Here is a 14,807-nt window from a genome sequence, read left to right as displayed (position 1 = left end):
ATCAGCTCCTAACTTGGAGATTGAATTTTGGACCCTCTGAATCTGGCAGTGGCTGCTTGGAGCTGTGGTCCAAACATGTGGAGAGCACGGGTTGGAGAAGGCTAATCTGTGCAAATTAAAACAGCTTTGTTCCACTTAAGAATGAACATCCTCCTCCCAAGGGACCTTTAAATAAAGCTTGCCTCACTAGTATTCTATGGAGAGGATGATGGAAGACACCCAGCCATGATAAGATTTAAGTGACACAGGAACTCAACATATTATAGATCTGGTGCTGAAAGCTGCATCATACCAAGGTAAGGCATATTATAGAATATTATACTGCTTTGCTTTATAAAGGTATTCAGCGTTTTCTTATTTTCATTATGGGCAAACACATCAATTATTCCTTTTTCTGAGAGAGACATATCTAGGGTGGTATCAGTGCCAAACTATATGATTAAATAGTTAACTAGTACAAAATTTTGGCAAATCAGCTTGTATTTACATATTTTTTTAAGTCTTCATGAAAAAAATTCCCCTAATGTGCACATTTCTTCCTAATCTACATGTTTTTTTAAAGCAATTTATCATAATATAATGAACTTTGACATGTTATTGTCACCAATGTGTGCATTTTTATGGACTTTTTATCCTAGTATATGCACATCTGCACCTACTACTTGGCTGGAGAACAGCATTCCAAAATTTCGAGAGCTGAAATTTTTGAAAAATGACACTCCCCCCCCCCCGTTTATGTGTTATTAGCTGTTTTGAAAGCCTTCAACAACACACATTTAACAACAATGTAATGTGAAGAATGTTGACGCTTTCCTTAACAACTTTGCTCCCACGCTTTTGCTGACTTGGTTCTCTTTCTGTGGTGATAATGTCATAGACCATTTTTTCTGCAACTATGCTCCAATGATAAAAGTTCCTTGAAATCAGGTGCAGCTCCTTCTGGCTCTGGAGGGCATTCTGTCTGGACCGGTGTTAGTCATCTCCTTGTCTGTCATGGGTCTCTCTGATGTCTACATCATTGCAACCATCTTGCACATGTACTCCATAAAAGGTCAGCAAAAGATCTTTCCAACCTGCACTTCTCATTATTATTACTATTACTATATATAGCAGAATTTGACATCTTTTGCCATTATATTCATAGTATTCCCTCCCTTCCACCTGTGTTCCTTTAGGCACTGTGGCTGGACTCCAATTACACACTTTTTGAAATCTTAGAGCTCTCTCACAACCATTTTGGACAGGAAGGCTTCTATGTACTCTGACTTCAAGCCACAGACGCCGTACATGGTAATTTTCTGACCTGAGCTCCATGACAGTTAGCAAAGCTGTTGTAGCAATTTCCTGCCACAATCCCCTTGGCTAAGCTTGTGATTTTGGTAATCCAACCATTGTCACAGTGAAGTCAGACTCTCTTTCAGGGCAGAGGCAGTCACAATACAATGGACATGGTGAGATGAGGTATTACGGAGCATGAGGCAAAGGGCAGGATGTCACCTTCCCTCCAGCTACAGAAACTGCATATACTGTGGCAGCTGACTCTTACATCAACACTGGTGACACAGTGAAGTCCTCTGTCAAACTTTAGCTGAAGGAATATATGGCAGGGCTTGTGGTATCCACAACTCTATCCTCAACATTGCACTGATACTGTTCAGCTTCTGTTCCATAAGGTAACTGCCTCATTCAGCCTAAGTTAGGACTGAGCATGGTGATGTGCAAATTCAGTAACTGTCTTCCTCACACACTTTCTCACAAACACTGTTATTAAGTCTTCATTAAGTAGAAGTACTAACCATTTGTGTGAATGTCAATTACCAATAAATATTGGTGGTCCCAATGAATTTCTTTGCAGATATGTTGTCAGACAAGGACTTTGCAAGTGATCAGTTCAGTGTTTGCATGTGTGCTTGACTCTTTGCATGTGTGCTTTGGATAAAAATGGCACTTGTAAATGGACATTTTGCCTCTATCTTTGCAGGTATGGTCATTTGCATCCAGCTGTGTGAATTTCCCCTGATTATTTAGCTCAGCTGGAAGAGCATGAGACTCTTAATCTTAGGGTCTTGGGTTCAGGTCAAACACTGGGCAAAAGGATTTTTGCATTGCAGGTGTTTTGACTAGATGACCCTTGTGGTCCCTTTCAACTCTGTGATTCTATGACTCCGATTCTGAGTCAGTGTATGAAACAGGAGGCTGAACTATATGATTCTGTGGTCTGATCCAGGCAGGCTTGGCTTAACTTCATAATGATGATGATGAGGATGACGAGACTTATCTATACTCACCTTTTGCCAGCAGATAACTCATGAAAGTCAAGACTTTATGGAGAACCAAACAAAGATCAATGAATTTCTACTGCTGGGATTCACTGAGAACGGCAAACTAGAGATATTTTTCTTTGTCCTTTTCTTAATCATGTACCTGATGGCTGTAACGGGAAACATGATAATTATCACCATCACTCTCATGGATTTCCGCCTCAGGACACCCATGTATTTCTTCCTGCGGAATTATGCCATCTTGGAGATTGGATACACCACTGCTGCCATCCCAAAGGCGTTGTTCAACCTTGCATCTGGCAGGAAAACAATCTCGTATGCTGGATGTATGACCCAATCGTTTTTCTATTTCTTCCTGGGCACCACAGATTTCTTCCTGCTGACTGTGATGTCCTTTGACCGATATGTGGCCATCTGCAACCCCCTAAGGTACGCCACTATCATGAATGAGAAGTTCTGCACACTTTTGGTGCTCTTCTCTTGGATTGGGTCGCTTGCTGTGATTGTGGCCCAAAGTATGCTGTTCATTCAATTTCCTTTTTGTGGCTCCAACATCATTGACCATTTCTTCTGTGACAGCAAACCATTACTCCATCTTCTCTGTGGTGACACACATTTCTTGGAGGTCTCCGACTTTATTCTTTCGGTGTTTACGCTACTGGGGACTTTAGCTATCACCGTTGTGTCCTATGTCAATATAATCTCAACTGTTCTCCACATCCCAAGTGCTGCAGGGAGGCAGAAGGCCTTTTCCACCTGTGCTTCCCACATCACCATTGTCACTGTCACCTATGGAAGCTGCATCTCTATGTACATCATACCTGAGCGGGATGGTGGGCAAAACTTCAACAAGGTTGTGGCCGTTCTTAACAATGTGGTTTGTCCTCTAATGACCCCCTTTGTGTACAGCCTGAGGAACAAGCAGGTCCAAGATGCTTTGAAAAATGCTTTTGCCTACAAGCATGTATTTAAAAAAATGCAGAGAAACTCATGCAGTTTGAAATGATTGAAGGAATGGGAGTTATGAAATGGTTAAAATAGACCCATGTTACTTCTTATGGAGTTTCAGAAGTCCAAATAAATAGTTTTCGCGTTAAAACAAAAGCCTTCACTGGTGTGGAAAACCTCTGAATTATCACCAGATCCTTATTTCATATTCGGAAGATCATAGAATCATAGTTTTAGGCAGTGTTATTTTTCTATAAAAGAGAAGACGGACGTCATGGAGTTTGAAACAACGGGAGGAAGGGGAAACGTGAACTGACTAAAATAGGCTCATGAAACATTTTGTGGTATATCTGAAGCCCAAATAAACCAATTTATTTTAAAATAATCATTGGTTTCCAAAAGTCAATGAACTTGGCATTTCTTGTGTGCCGCTTGAATTTCAAGCAACAGAAAACTCTGTTCTACATAACTGGATACTGGTAATCACTCTTACTCCCAGTATGGTTGTTTTAAGAAAACTTAAGCTTTTTGTGGACATTGTGTTTTTATTTCTTTCACACATACCAATCACTGTATCTTTTTCAAGGAAGAACTCTTTACTGTAGAAGATTAAATAGCCCTTTAAGTGCCACTAGGGGGCAGCAAATATAACGAAATGCTATGCAGTTTTGTCAGCACAACAACCGTCTGAGGCAGGAAGCCTGTGCCCCTGTTCATATATTCTGCCAGGGTGGTTCCAAGTCACTGGTCACACCTATAGCATACATTTAATGCACTCCTATACCACTTTAAAAACCATGGCTTTCCCCAAAGATTTCTGGGACCTGCAGTTTACTGAGGGTGCTGGGAATTGCAGCTCTGCAAAGGTTTGACTAGCAACCCTCATGCGACCTCCGTTCTTGTGAAAACTGGGCCTTCTGGTTGGAATACCCTATTGTGAAAATGGACCCATTTTTAATCACTGCAGACCATCACTTAAACAGGCAAAGGAGAGGGGTGATGTCTATAGACAGAGCAAGGGTAGCTAACCTGTGGTCCTACCAAAGTTAACCACCACTGATGTACAGAGATCCAAAGATACATTTTTGCCATCTTCTAAAAGGGTCCTTGGGCAACATATATAACCACTCTTTCTAGTTTGCTCAACATGCTGACAGGTCCAGTGTATATATATATATATATAATATTTATTAATAATTTCAGAATTACAGGGGGGGGGAAACAACAACACTGCAATACATAAAAAGAAGAAAAAACACAAAACATAAAAACCGATACAACAATACAGCAAAAAAGAAAATAAAAAAGGGGAAAAAGACACAAATCCCATATTACATATCTTTAACTTCCATTTGCTTGTTTCGTTGACCTCCTCACACCTCCCTTTTTGTATTCTAGTTTAGTTAGTTTTTTCAGCAAATTCTTTCCATCTTTCTCACTTTTTATTAGATGATTTATCTTAACAATTTAACCTATTAATTAACTCGACAGATCCTTTCCATCTTTCCCCATATTCTGTTATTCAAATTACCTTAATTTATTTAACCTTATCTTACCATAAAATACCTTAAAACTTAAAACTTAATACTCAGTTATACATAACTCCTGATATCATTTCTGCTAGAGTCATATAGTTTCATTCCAACATTTTCCCTAATATTCATTAATTTTAGGCTAATTCCCTAAATAAAAAAAAAATTTCTTTATAAATTTTCTTCCAATCTTCATCCAACGTCTCTTCTTCCTGGTCTCGGGTCATGTCAGTTCTTACTGTCCATTCCATCTAGTCTATCAACCTGGTAATCTTATGTCCGAGGCCCTTAAGTCTCTTCCATGTCCCTTCTGCAGATCTTCTTCTTCTTGTTTATACTTGCACTTTTCCTTGTCTTTTGTTGGTCTCTTTCTTAATTTCTTTCCTTTCTCATTGAGGAGTAGGTCTCTGGGGGGTTCCAACCCAAAGTTATCTCCGTCTCCCTTCATCAAACCAACCCATTCCCCACAGTCCCACTCCCCACAGTCATCAATATAATCCAAAAAATATTTACGAGCATATTTCGAAGTCTCTCCAAAGTTAAAAGCGTCCTCAGCTCCAGACTCCCCCTGGCCCACTCCAACTTCAATCTTCAAAAACAGCGGCTTATGCTCCTGTAGGGCCTTGGGCCTCTCCATTTGTATTATTTGAGGTGCAACCTCAGCCTCCTCCATTATCTTCTGCACTTGCCCAATCAATACAGGTTCCTGAGTTGGATCCTGGATGGTTTCTGTATCACTATTCACTATTTGTCCACAGTTATTGGCCACAACAGTCATCAAATCCATTTTCTCATTCATCAAATCCATCTTCTCATGCATCTGTTCCAACAAAGCACTTGTCTTGCATAAAGCAAGCACCAAAACTTCCTTCCAGCTCATATTTAGTCAAGGTCAAAAGGACTAATCCCACGATCTTAATCTCACAGCTGTGGAATCCTCAAGTAGACTGCAGCAACAATTTAGCAGGCTCCCTCTAGAGGAGACAATTTCTATTTGTATCCATCTTTTTAAGGCAAGTCCAACAAAGGAAAATTACTTTCATTTTTCAGATATTTTGTTTCTTTAGAATGCAAAAGGCAACACTGGAATCAGTTTATTTCTCTTCTTCAGCTATCTGTCAAAGTATTCCATTCACAGTCAATGAACCTCTCCAACAATTTCTGTCTCTGACACCCCGTTCCCAGGTTAGAGACGGTGGAAACTTATCTTTCTTCACTCCCTCTCCTGCAGGCGTTACACAAAGTCCCCCCCCCCTTCTCCTGCTTCCAAGGGGGTTTCAGTAGTTATAAATGAAGGAAATTTAGGCTTTTTTAACGACTTTCCAGGCTTTAGCTTACAAGGTTTTTGCTTTAGTCTATATACAAAAAGCGGAAGGCGGACTTCCTGTTTTGAACCTTCCCGCTTCGATGTCAAATTAAGATATTTCTTGATCCAATTTTCCGTTTCTACTCATGGGTACTTGTTTTAAATCCAATTGTCCACAGGAAAAAGTCAGCGCTCTCCGGCGATGGCTGTGCGGCTTCACTCTGTGAAAGTAGCAGTCAGTTCGCAGCACCGCGCTGCTCACCCCACTTCACTCCGGAATCCCAAAAAGGGGTTCCCCGTGAGTAGGGTGCCCTGCTGAACCCTACATTCCCAGGCTTCCTCCGCCTGGGATTTGTAGCGGGTCCCCACCTTCCCGCGGCGGGAAGACCCAGTTTCCACGGAGCCAGTTCCTCCGGTCGGAGGAACTCCGCCATTCGCCGATGGCACTAACCCGGAAGTCTGTTATATTTTTATATATATATATATATATATATATATATATATATATACACACATACACACACACACCCACCCACCCACACAATTGGGGACTTCCTGCACTTGGCCAATTGTTTCCTGTCCTTAGTTATGGGTGCAACACATTCCACTGTGGGGGGCAGGGAGGGCTGAGTGGTAAAGCATCTGATTTGCACACAAAAAGTCCTGGGTTCAATGGCTACCAATTTCAGATAGGCCTGGGAAAGAGTGGAATAATCATCAGCTCCTAACCTGGAGATTGAATTTGGGTCGCTCTGAATCTGGCAGTGGCTGCTGGGAGCTGTGGTCCAAACATGTGGAGAGCACGGGTTGGAGAAGGCTAATCTGTGCAAATTAACGCAGCTTTATTCTATTTAAGATTGAACATCCTCCTCCCAAGGGACCTTTAAATAAAGCTTGTCTCACTAGTATTCCATGGAGAGGATAATGGAAGACACCCAGCCATGATAAGCTTTAAGTGACACAGGAAGTCTATATTATATTTCTGGTGCTGATAGCTGCATCATACCAAGGTAAGGCATAGGCAGTGTTATTTTTCTATAAAAAGAGATGCCAGAGCCCATCATGAACCTCTCCCTTGCTCTCTTATAATGGCAATGGTGCCCACCTGAGAGGTGCCAGAACTGAGTTTTGATGACAAGGACCCTCGTACCTATGGGACCACCTCTCCTGGTATGTCCCACAGAGGACCTTTCAGTCTTCAAATAAAACCATCTTGGAGATCCCGGGCCACAGGGAGGTTAGGCTGGCCTTGCCCAGAGCCAGGGCTTTTTCGGCCATGGTCCATATCTAGTGGAATGCTCTGTCACAAGAGACTAGGGCCCTGCCGGACTTGACATCTTTCTGCAGGGCCTGCAAGACGGAGCTGTACCGCCAGGCCTTTGGCCAAGGCACAGTCTACTCCCTCTCTCCTTCTGTAATCCTCATAGAACTCTAACCCAATGGTTGCCATTAATTTGATTCTGAACTCATTTTAGAATGTATTTTAATTAACTGACTGTGTGATTTTATGTACACTGTACTATTTTTACTTGTTGTTAGCCACTCTGAGTCCAGCTTTGGCCGGGGAGGGCGGGATATAAATAAAAATTTATTATTATTATTTATATATTTAAAAAAACCTGGTTTGAGGCCTTGTAGGCCAAATCTGCATCCAGGGCTGGAAATCTAGAGCAAGCCAACCTGGAACATATGTGGCCATTCATGGTAGGAAGCATTCACCACAACACTTTAACACCTTGCTCCGATGGAAGCTGCATCTCTATGTACATGAAACCAGAGCAGTACAGCCTTTCAGTAAGGCTGTGGCCATTCTCAACAATGTGGTTTGTCCTCTTATGATCACTTCTGTGTACAGCTTTGTGGAACAAGCAGGTGAAAGATGCTTTGAAATATGCTTTTGACTGAAAACATGTTTTTAAGTTCTTGGAGTTTGAAACAACGAGAGGAAGGGGAAAAGTGAACTGACTAAAATAGGCTCATGAAACATTTTGTGGTATATTTGAAGCCCAAATAAACCACTTTATTTTAAAATAATAAATGGTTTCCAAAAGTCAATGAACTTGGCATATCATGTGTGCCTCTTGAATTTCAAGCAACAGAAAACTCTGTTCTACATAACTGGATACTGGTAATCACTCTTACTCCCAGTATGGTTGTTCTAAGGAAACTTAAGCTTTTTTGAGGAAATTGTGTTTTTATTCCTTTCACACATACCAATCACTGTATCTTTTTCAAGGAAGAACTCTTTACTGTAGAAGATTAAATAACCCTTTAAGTGCCACTAGGGGGCAGCACTATGCAGTTTTGTCAGCACAACAACCGTCTGAGGCAGGAAGCCTGTGCCCCTGTTCATATATTCTGCCAGGGTGGTTACAAGTCACTAGCCACACCTATACCATACATTTAATGCACTTCTATACCACTTTAAAAACCATGGCTTTCCCCAAAATTTCTGGGAACTACAGTTTACTGAGGGTGCTGGGAATTGCAGCTCTGCAAAGGTTTGACTAGCAACCCTCATGCGATCTCAGTTCTTGTGAAAACTGGGCCTTCTGGTTGGAATACCCTATTGTGAAAAGTCCAATTTGTGAGAGAAACAAATCACATAAAACAGGTCACCGTGTACTTTTAATGCATGAGAGAGTCAGTGTGGTGTAGTGGTTAAGAGCGGTAGTCTTGTAATCTGGGGAACCAGGTTCGCGTCTCCGCTCCTCCACATGCAGCTGCTGGGTGACCTTGGGCTAGTGACACTTTTCTGAAGTCTCTCAGCCCCACTCACCTCACAGAGTGTTTGTTGTGGGGGAGGAAGGGAAAGGAGAATGTTAGCCGCTTTGAGACTCCTTCGGGTTGTGATAAAACGGGATATCAAATCCAAACTCTTCTTCTTCTTCATACACATTTTTGCCAGCATCTACACAACATTGTTGGCATTCAGACTCCCCCACCCCCATTTAATCTGGATTTGCCTTTTCAGGGGGAATTCTAATAAACCGCGCGCACACACACACACTTGCAATATCTGAGCAATTCCTTTTATAATACTACGAGTTTTCTTCAAAGTTAGTCCTACTCAGAGTAGACCCATTGAAATTAATATAGCTGCCAATTTAGACCAGTTAATTTCAGGGTAGAATTTAGATGGCTACAGCCCTAAGCTCACATCCGGAGGAACCCAAAAGAGGCTCCTATCAGGTATCCTGGTGAAAAAATAGTAAAATGGCTGATCTGTTGCTAGATATGGTTGCTTGTTACAATCTGCTTCATTGCATCAACGGTGGACAAACTTGATGATCCTTTCCTCCTCTAATAGTTTTCTCATGAAATCTGCCAGTGATAGCTACTGTGTGAAAAATCAGCTTTGGATGGGGAAAAGGCACTGGGGTGATGTAAGAAAACCACTCTGATGTCATACCCTCCGAATTCTGGAGATCTGATACCAGGATGTGTATCTTCTGGGATGCACACCCAGGCGAGTCATGTGACCCACGCCTCACTCTACTCTGATAAAAGTGCTTTTTGGGGAGGTGAGACGGCGAGAGTTCACAGCACGCAAAATGGCTGTTGTGATCTTGCACAGAGAAAAAAAGCATGTCCCATTTTTTTCTGGGATACACAACCGGTATGTGATGTCTCGAAGGTAAATCTTAACGTGGAAACCAGCTCCACAATCAAAATTTGATGAGGCCTAATTCAACCTGAACCTTCCCCCAGAAACAACTTTGAGAGCAGCTAGCTTGTATTGAGTGCCTCAGCTTGTGCAGTCCTAACTGTGAACATAGGATGGAGCTGTACCATTATGAAGATTGGGGGCAATTCAGAATTACTCCTTCCTTTATGTTTTCCCCTTTCCCATCTTGAAATGTATGTGTGTGGGGGAGAGAGAGGGGGAGGGAGGGAGGGAGGGAGATATGAACTGGATTGGACTTTACTTTTGAATGTTTGGCCCAATTCTTCTTGTTACCCGGTGCAGTGGAGACCAAAGGCTTGAAGAGGCTCTTAGGAGACGTAGCTCCTGGGAAGAGGGATTGATTGTTAAATCACTCTGAGAGCTGTAGTCCAGAATGGGGAATAGGAGTCACCTAACAACTTGCCCTGCCCTTAGCAGACTACAGTTCCCAGGATGCTTTTGGGGAAGCCATGGCTGCTTAAAGTGGTATGATACTGTTTGAAATGAATAGCGCAGATGGGGTCTAAGTTAGGATGAGCATATGAAATCAAACATCTTAAAGCTCCTGATATGTGTACACACAAAAAAAAAAATTATATATGTATAATTTTATAGCAGGGGAAAAAACCTGTTACTGCATTTATAGTAGGAGAAAAGTTAGCAAAATCCTTTTGATCATCTCCCTTGGCAGAAGTTTCAGACTGTAGAGCACTTTAATTAATTCAATAAGTTTTGTAGGCCACTGGGGGTATCTTGCAGAAATTTGAACAAAATTAGTCTATAGGCATGGGACTTAATCAGGCAACAAAGTTTTGAAGAGTTAGTAGCAAACTTTTTGTTCTCTTGGTACATCAGGGGAAGCAGATAATGAGGTTGGTTTGGAAAGGGGAAATCAATTAGCATTTGCTTTGCTACCTGCACAATAATCAGAGAATGAGGCAGAAAAGTTTTGTGTGTGTTTGTTTGTTTTTAATTGAAAAGCAACAGACTTAGATTTTCCATCAAGAGTCAAGTGGTAAAGTGGAACATCAAACTAATACATTTGTGATAAAAAGAATATACTCCCCCTCCCCACACACAAAAACCCAATGATTTAACAACATTCATATAGGTAAAATCTTATTCTATTTATTTCATTGCAAGTATTATTGCATTTTATATCCCACATTTCCTCCAAGGAGCTCATGGTTGTCCCCCTCCCCCTTTTATCCACACAAGAATCCTGCAAGGCGGATTCGAGGAAAAGAAAGTGACTGATCCAAAGTCACCCAGTGATTTGGTCTTCCGGGTCCTAGTCTGGCCCTCTGAACACTGCACTACCCATTGGCCACTAGTCCATGACCATTAGCCAATGATAGCACTCACCATAATGACTGTATGCTATCTCCAGGACCAGAAGCATCATGCTTCTGAATACAGTTGTACCTCTAGTTACGAACTTAATTCGTTCCAGAGGTCCATTGTTAACCTGAAACTGTTCTTAACTATTGGCGTGCTTTCACTAATGGGGCCTCTTGCTGCCGCTGTGCCGCTGGCACAAGATTTCCGTTCTAATCCTGGGGCAAAGTTCTCAACTCGAGGTAATTCTCCCAGGTTATTTAAGGCAGTGCCATTTTTCTCCAACATTTCTCTGTTGAAAATAAAGACATCCCATTCCAGAAAGATAATTTTACTATTTATACCCCACACGTCTTACTGGGATGCCCCAGCCACTCTAGGCAGCTTCCAACATATATAAAAATATAATAAAACATTAAACATTTTTTTAAAAAAACCTACCTATACCAGATTGCTTTAAAATGGCCTAGGGGTCGGATAATTCCCTACCCTCCAACATTTCTCTAACGAAAATAGGGACATCCTAAGGAAAAGTTGGACATTCTGGGATCAAATCAGAAACCAGGATGGCTTCTCCAAATCAGGGATGTCCCAGGAAAATAGGGACACTGGGAGGGTCTGTGATGGTTGATGTTTGGACGGTTTGAACTGAGCAGGACCTATTGGGAATTGTAATCCAAACATAACAAGAGCACAGATTGTAGAAGGCTGATTCAAGCATTGTGACCATCCTCCGAAGGCATCTTTAAATAAAGCTTGCTCAACTGATATTATGTCAACAGAATGAAGACAATCAGCTGTGGTAAGATTATAGGATTTAGAAATCTACATGAAATATAATCTCACCATGGCTATGCCAGGCATATTACAGAATATTCTACTGATTTGCTTTCTTTATAAATGTATTTATAGATTTTTTTTATTATGGGCTGAACATGACTATCTTTTGTGTGAGAGACATCTAGTGCAGTATAAATGCATTATTTTGTGTTTTGTGCATTCTGTTTTCTTCCTACCTACTCTACAAGTCATTGTCCAAAAATAAATATACTATACTTCTACATAATTAAATCATTAAATAGGCAATAAAGTTAGAATAAAACCCAAAAGCAAAATCTACAAAGCAGTTTGAAATGGAACCACAAATCTATTACTGTGAATATTATGTATCTATCTATCAAAGTCCTTATTTGATTATACATATGAGGCTGGGTGTATTTCTTCAGGAAGGGATATACTATGAAATCGTATAAAGTCTTCTTAGAAGTTTGTCTCCTAGAGTTCAACAAGGTTTAATCCTAGGAAAATGGGGATAGGATTGCAGCCTTAATGATCTATGTACAAATGCTGAATTTTTGTATTTGGTTGAATATAAGGATGAGTGCTTGTATGAATTTTGGTTTCTCTCTGTTCCTCACTTTTCACATTCTGAAGTTTGGTTTCCCACATTTTCAAATCAGATTGTGGTTGTTGTTATTGTTTAAGTCATCCTGAAAAAATGTCAGTATCTCATTGCATTTTTTTCCTATTTCTTCCCCATCCCTAGTTGGAAGATTGAGGATGCTGTGGTTTGTTTGTTTGTTTGTGTTTTAAAAAGAGAAGAAGGTATAGATGAGAAATAAGGCTGTTTGTGATCAACAACGTTATCTTGTAAATGATATTATAAAGAAGCAATAGAAATAAAACAAACACATAATTAGAGGTAAGGTAAAGCAGCTATCTTTCTTTTAATAAGGTCCAGCGAAGTTTTGACTGTCTTGAACAACACATGTTTACAAGCAATGTGCAGTGAAGAATGGTGGTCATTTTCCAAGTGCAGAGTGGTCATGTGGTACCGCAAAATCAATGACAATTTTACAGAATCATGATCTGGAAAAAAACCTACCTTGAGCTATCTGTTCTAAACTTCTACAGCTTGCATGAAAACAGAAGGAACGAAGAATTAGTTGTGGTGTCAGCAGAAGACACCTTGATAATTCTTGTCAGCGAGGAAGCTCCTGTTAGTGCCCAGAACAGTAGAAGAGTGGGAAAAGAGCCTGCCCTGAATCACACAAACTTTAAAGTATACGTGTTTCAACTGCTTAATTGTTCTATACTTTCACATTGGCCATGGGACTGAAGAATCAGAGCAGCAAGGAGCAAGTGACTGAGTTCATCTTAACTAGCTTCCAACTTCCTAGGCACTTGGAGCTCATCCTTTTTGTGGTGCTTCTTGTTGTTTTCCTGATAACAATATCTGGGAATATCACCATCATCACACTGGTATGCTTGGACCAGCGCCTCCAAACCCCCATGTACTTTTTCTTCTGCAACCTCTCACTCATGGAGGTCTTCTTTGTCATGTCTATTATCCCGAAGATGATGGTGGACATGGTTTCTCTGAACAAAGCCATCTCTTTCTTGGCCTGTGTGGCCCAATGCTATTTCTACTTCTTCTTTGGCGCCAGTGAAACCATCCTTCTTGCTGTGATGGCCTTTGATCGCTATGTCGCCATCTGCAAGCCACTGCGCTATGCCATCATCATGAATGGATGGGTCTGCATTGATTTGGTCCTGGGCTGCTGGATCGGTGGCTTCCTTGGTCCTGTTGCCCCAATCATTTTACTCTACCCACTATCCTTCTGTGGCTCTAATATTATAGACCATTTCTTCTGTGACTACACTGCATTTGTAAAGCTTTCTTGCAGTGATGTGCAGGCCCTCCTGGCTCTGGAGAATGTCTTGTGCTCAGTTATGCTCCTGGGCTCTTTGTTTGTCACTCTTCTCTCTTACGTCTACATCATTGGCACCATCTTGCGCATGCATTCCACCAAAAGTCGACAAAAGACATTTTCCACCTGTGCATCTCACATCACTGTAGCCTCCATTTTTTATGGCAGCTCAATTATCATGTATGCTTTACCCAGCCAGGGATACTCCCAAGATGTCCAGATGGGCCTTGCTGTCCTTACTGGGGTAGTTACTCCTTTACTGAATCCTTTTATTTATAGTCTAAGGAATGAGAAGGTCAAGGAGGCCTTCAAAGACTGTCTGAAGAAGAAAAAATTCACACTCTGAGAATGAAGCAACTTCTTGATCCATCCTGCTCTTCCTTTGTTGAACTGTCATTGGTTTGATTTGTTCTTCTACAAATTGCCTGGGGAATGAGGGCAAGTTGGAGGGTGATGTGGTCAGTGCTTTTTTCTAAAAAAAAATGTTTAGGTATTTCCTACTCTTATTGAAATACTGCCCCTCAACGAGGCCAAACTTAGATTCACAAAATGTTTAGCGGTATGCGTACCACTGCATACTCCCGAAAAAAGCACTGGATGGGTTAAATTCCACCTTACCTCCAAGGAGCACAGGGTGCTTTGCATGGTTCTCCCCACTACCCATTCCACCCTCACAACAACTATGTGAGGTAGGTTAAAGAAACGGAAATACAAAATTGGGTCATATGACAAGAAGGTTATTAAAAAACAAACAAAAAAATGCACCTTTTCTCTCACACACATGCCCAGAAAATGGAGAACATTGAGCAAACTTTTCTCCAGGTATTTTCCATGTTCTTAGGGTGCATGTATGGTAGTAGTCACCTTTTTCCTTTAGAACACGGATGGGGAATCTCTGACATATGGGCCAAATATGGTGTTCCAGGTGCCCCCATTGGGATCTTCAAACCATTTCAGGGAAAGCTGCACCCATCCACCATACACATGATGTGATATTTGCATAAGTTATGGGGCAGATAAGGG

At 41.2% G+C, this 14,807-nt stretch overlaps 2 protein-coding genes across 2 annotated transcripts; both read left to right on the top strand.

Annotated features, from left to right (window-relative positions):
• Positions 1 to 212: 212 nt before the first annotated feature.
• LOC308461919 (olfactory receptor 6E1-like) lies at positions 213 to 3,288 on the top strand (the record flags this gene model as incomplete). Its single annotated transcript, XM_080979089.1, has 2 exons — positions 213 to 296; positions 2,302 to 3,288. Exon 2 carries the CDS (start codon positions 2,326 to 2,328, stop codon positions 3,286 to 3,288), a length of 963 nt encoding a protein of 320 aa, XP_080835215.1. The 5' UTR covers positions 213 to 296; positions 2,302 to 2,325.
• A 9,559-nt stretch (positions 3,289 to 12,847) lies between these two features.
• LOC308461701 (olfactory receptor 6M1-like) lies at positions 12,848 to 14,274 on the top strand. The gene has a single exon (XM_080978835.1). The coding sequence runs from the start codon at positions 13,183 to 13,185 to the stop codon at positions 14,128 to 14,130; it is 948 nt and encodes a 315-aa protein (XP_080834961.1). The 5' UTR covers positions 12,848 to 13,182; the 3' UTR covers positions 14,131 to 14,274.
• Positions 14,275 to 14,807: the final 533 nt, after the last annotated feature.

The sequence above is a fragment of the Podarcis pityusensis genome (assembly GCF_964106645.2).
Source record: "Podarcis pityusensis genome assembly, chromosome: 13".
NCBI lineage: Eukaryota > Metazoa > Chordata > Lepidosauria > Squamata > Lacertidae > Podarcis > Podarcis pityusensis.
The sequence above is the reverse complement of the archived record's forward strand: the minus strand, read 5'-3'. Positions and strand labels throughout refer to the sequence as shown.

Bases quoted from the DNA above. Each gene is read 5' to 3' on its own strand.
- LOC308461701 (XM_080978835.1), top strand. From the start codon at position 13,183: ATGGGACTGAAGAATCAGAGCAGCAAGGAGCAAGTGACTGAGTTCATC.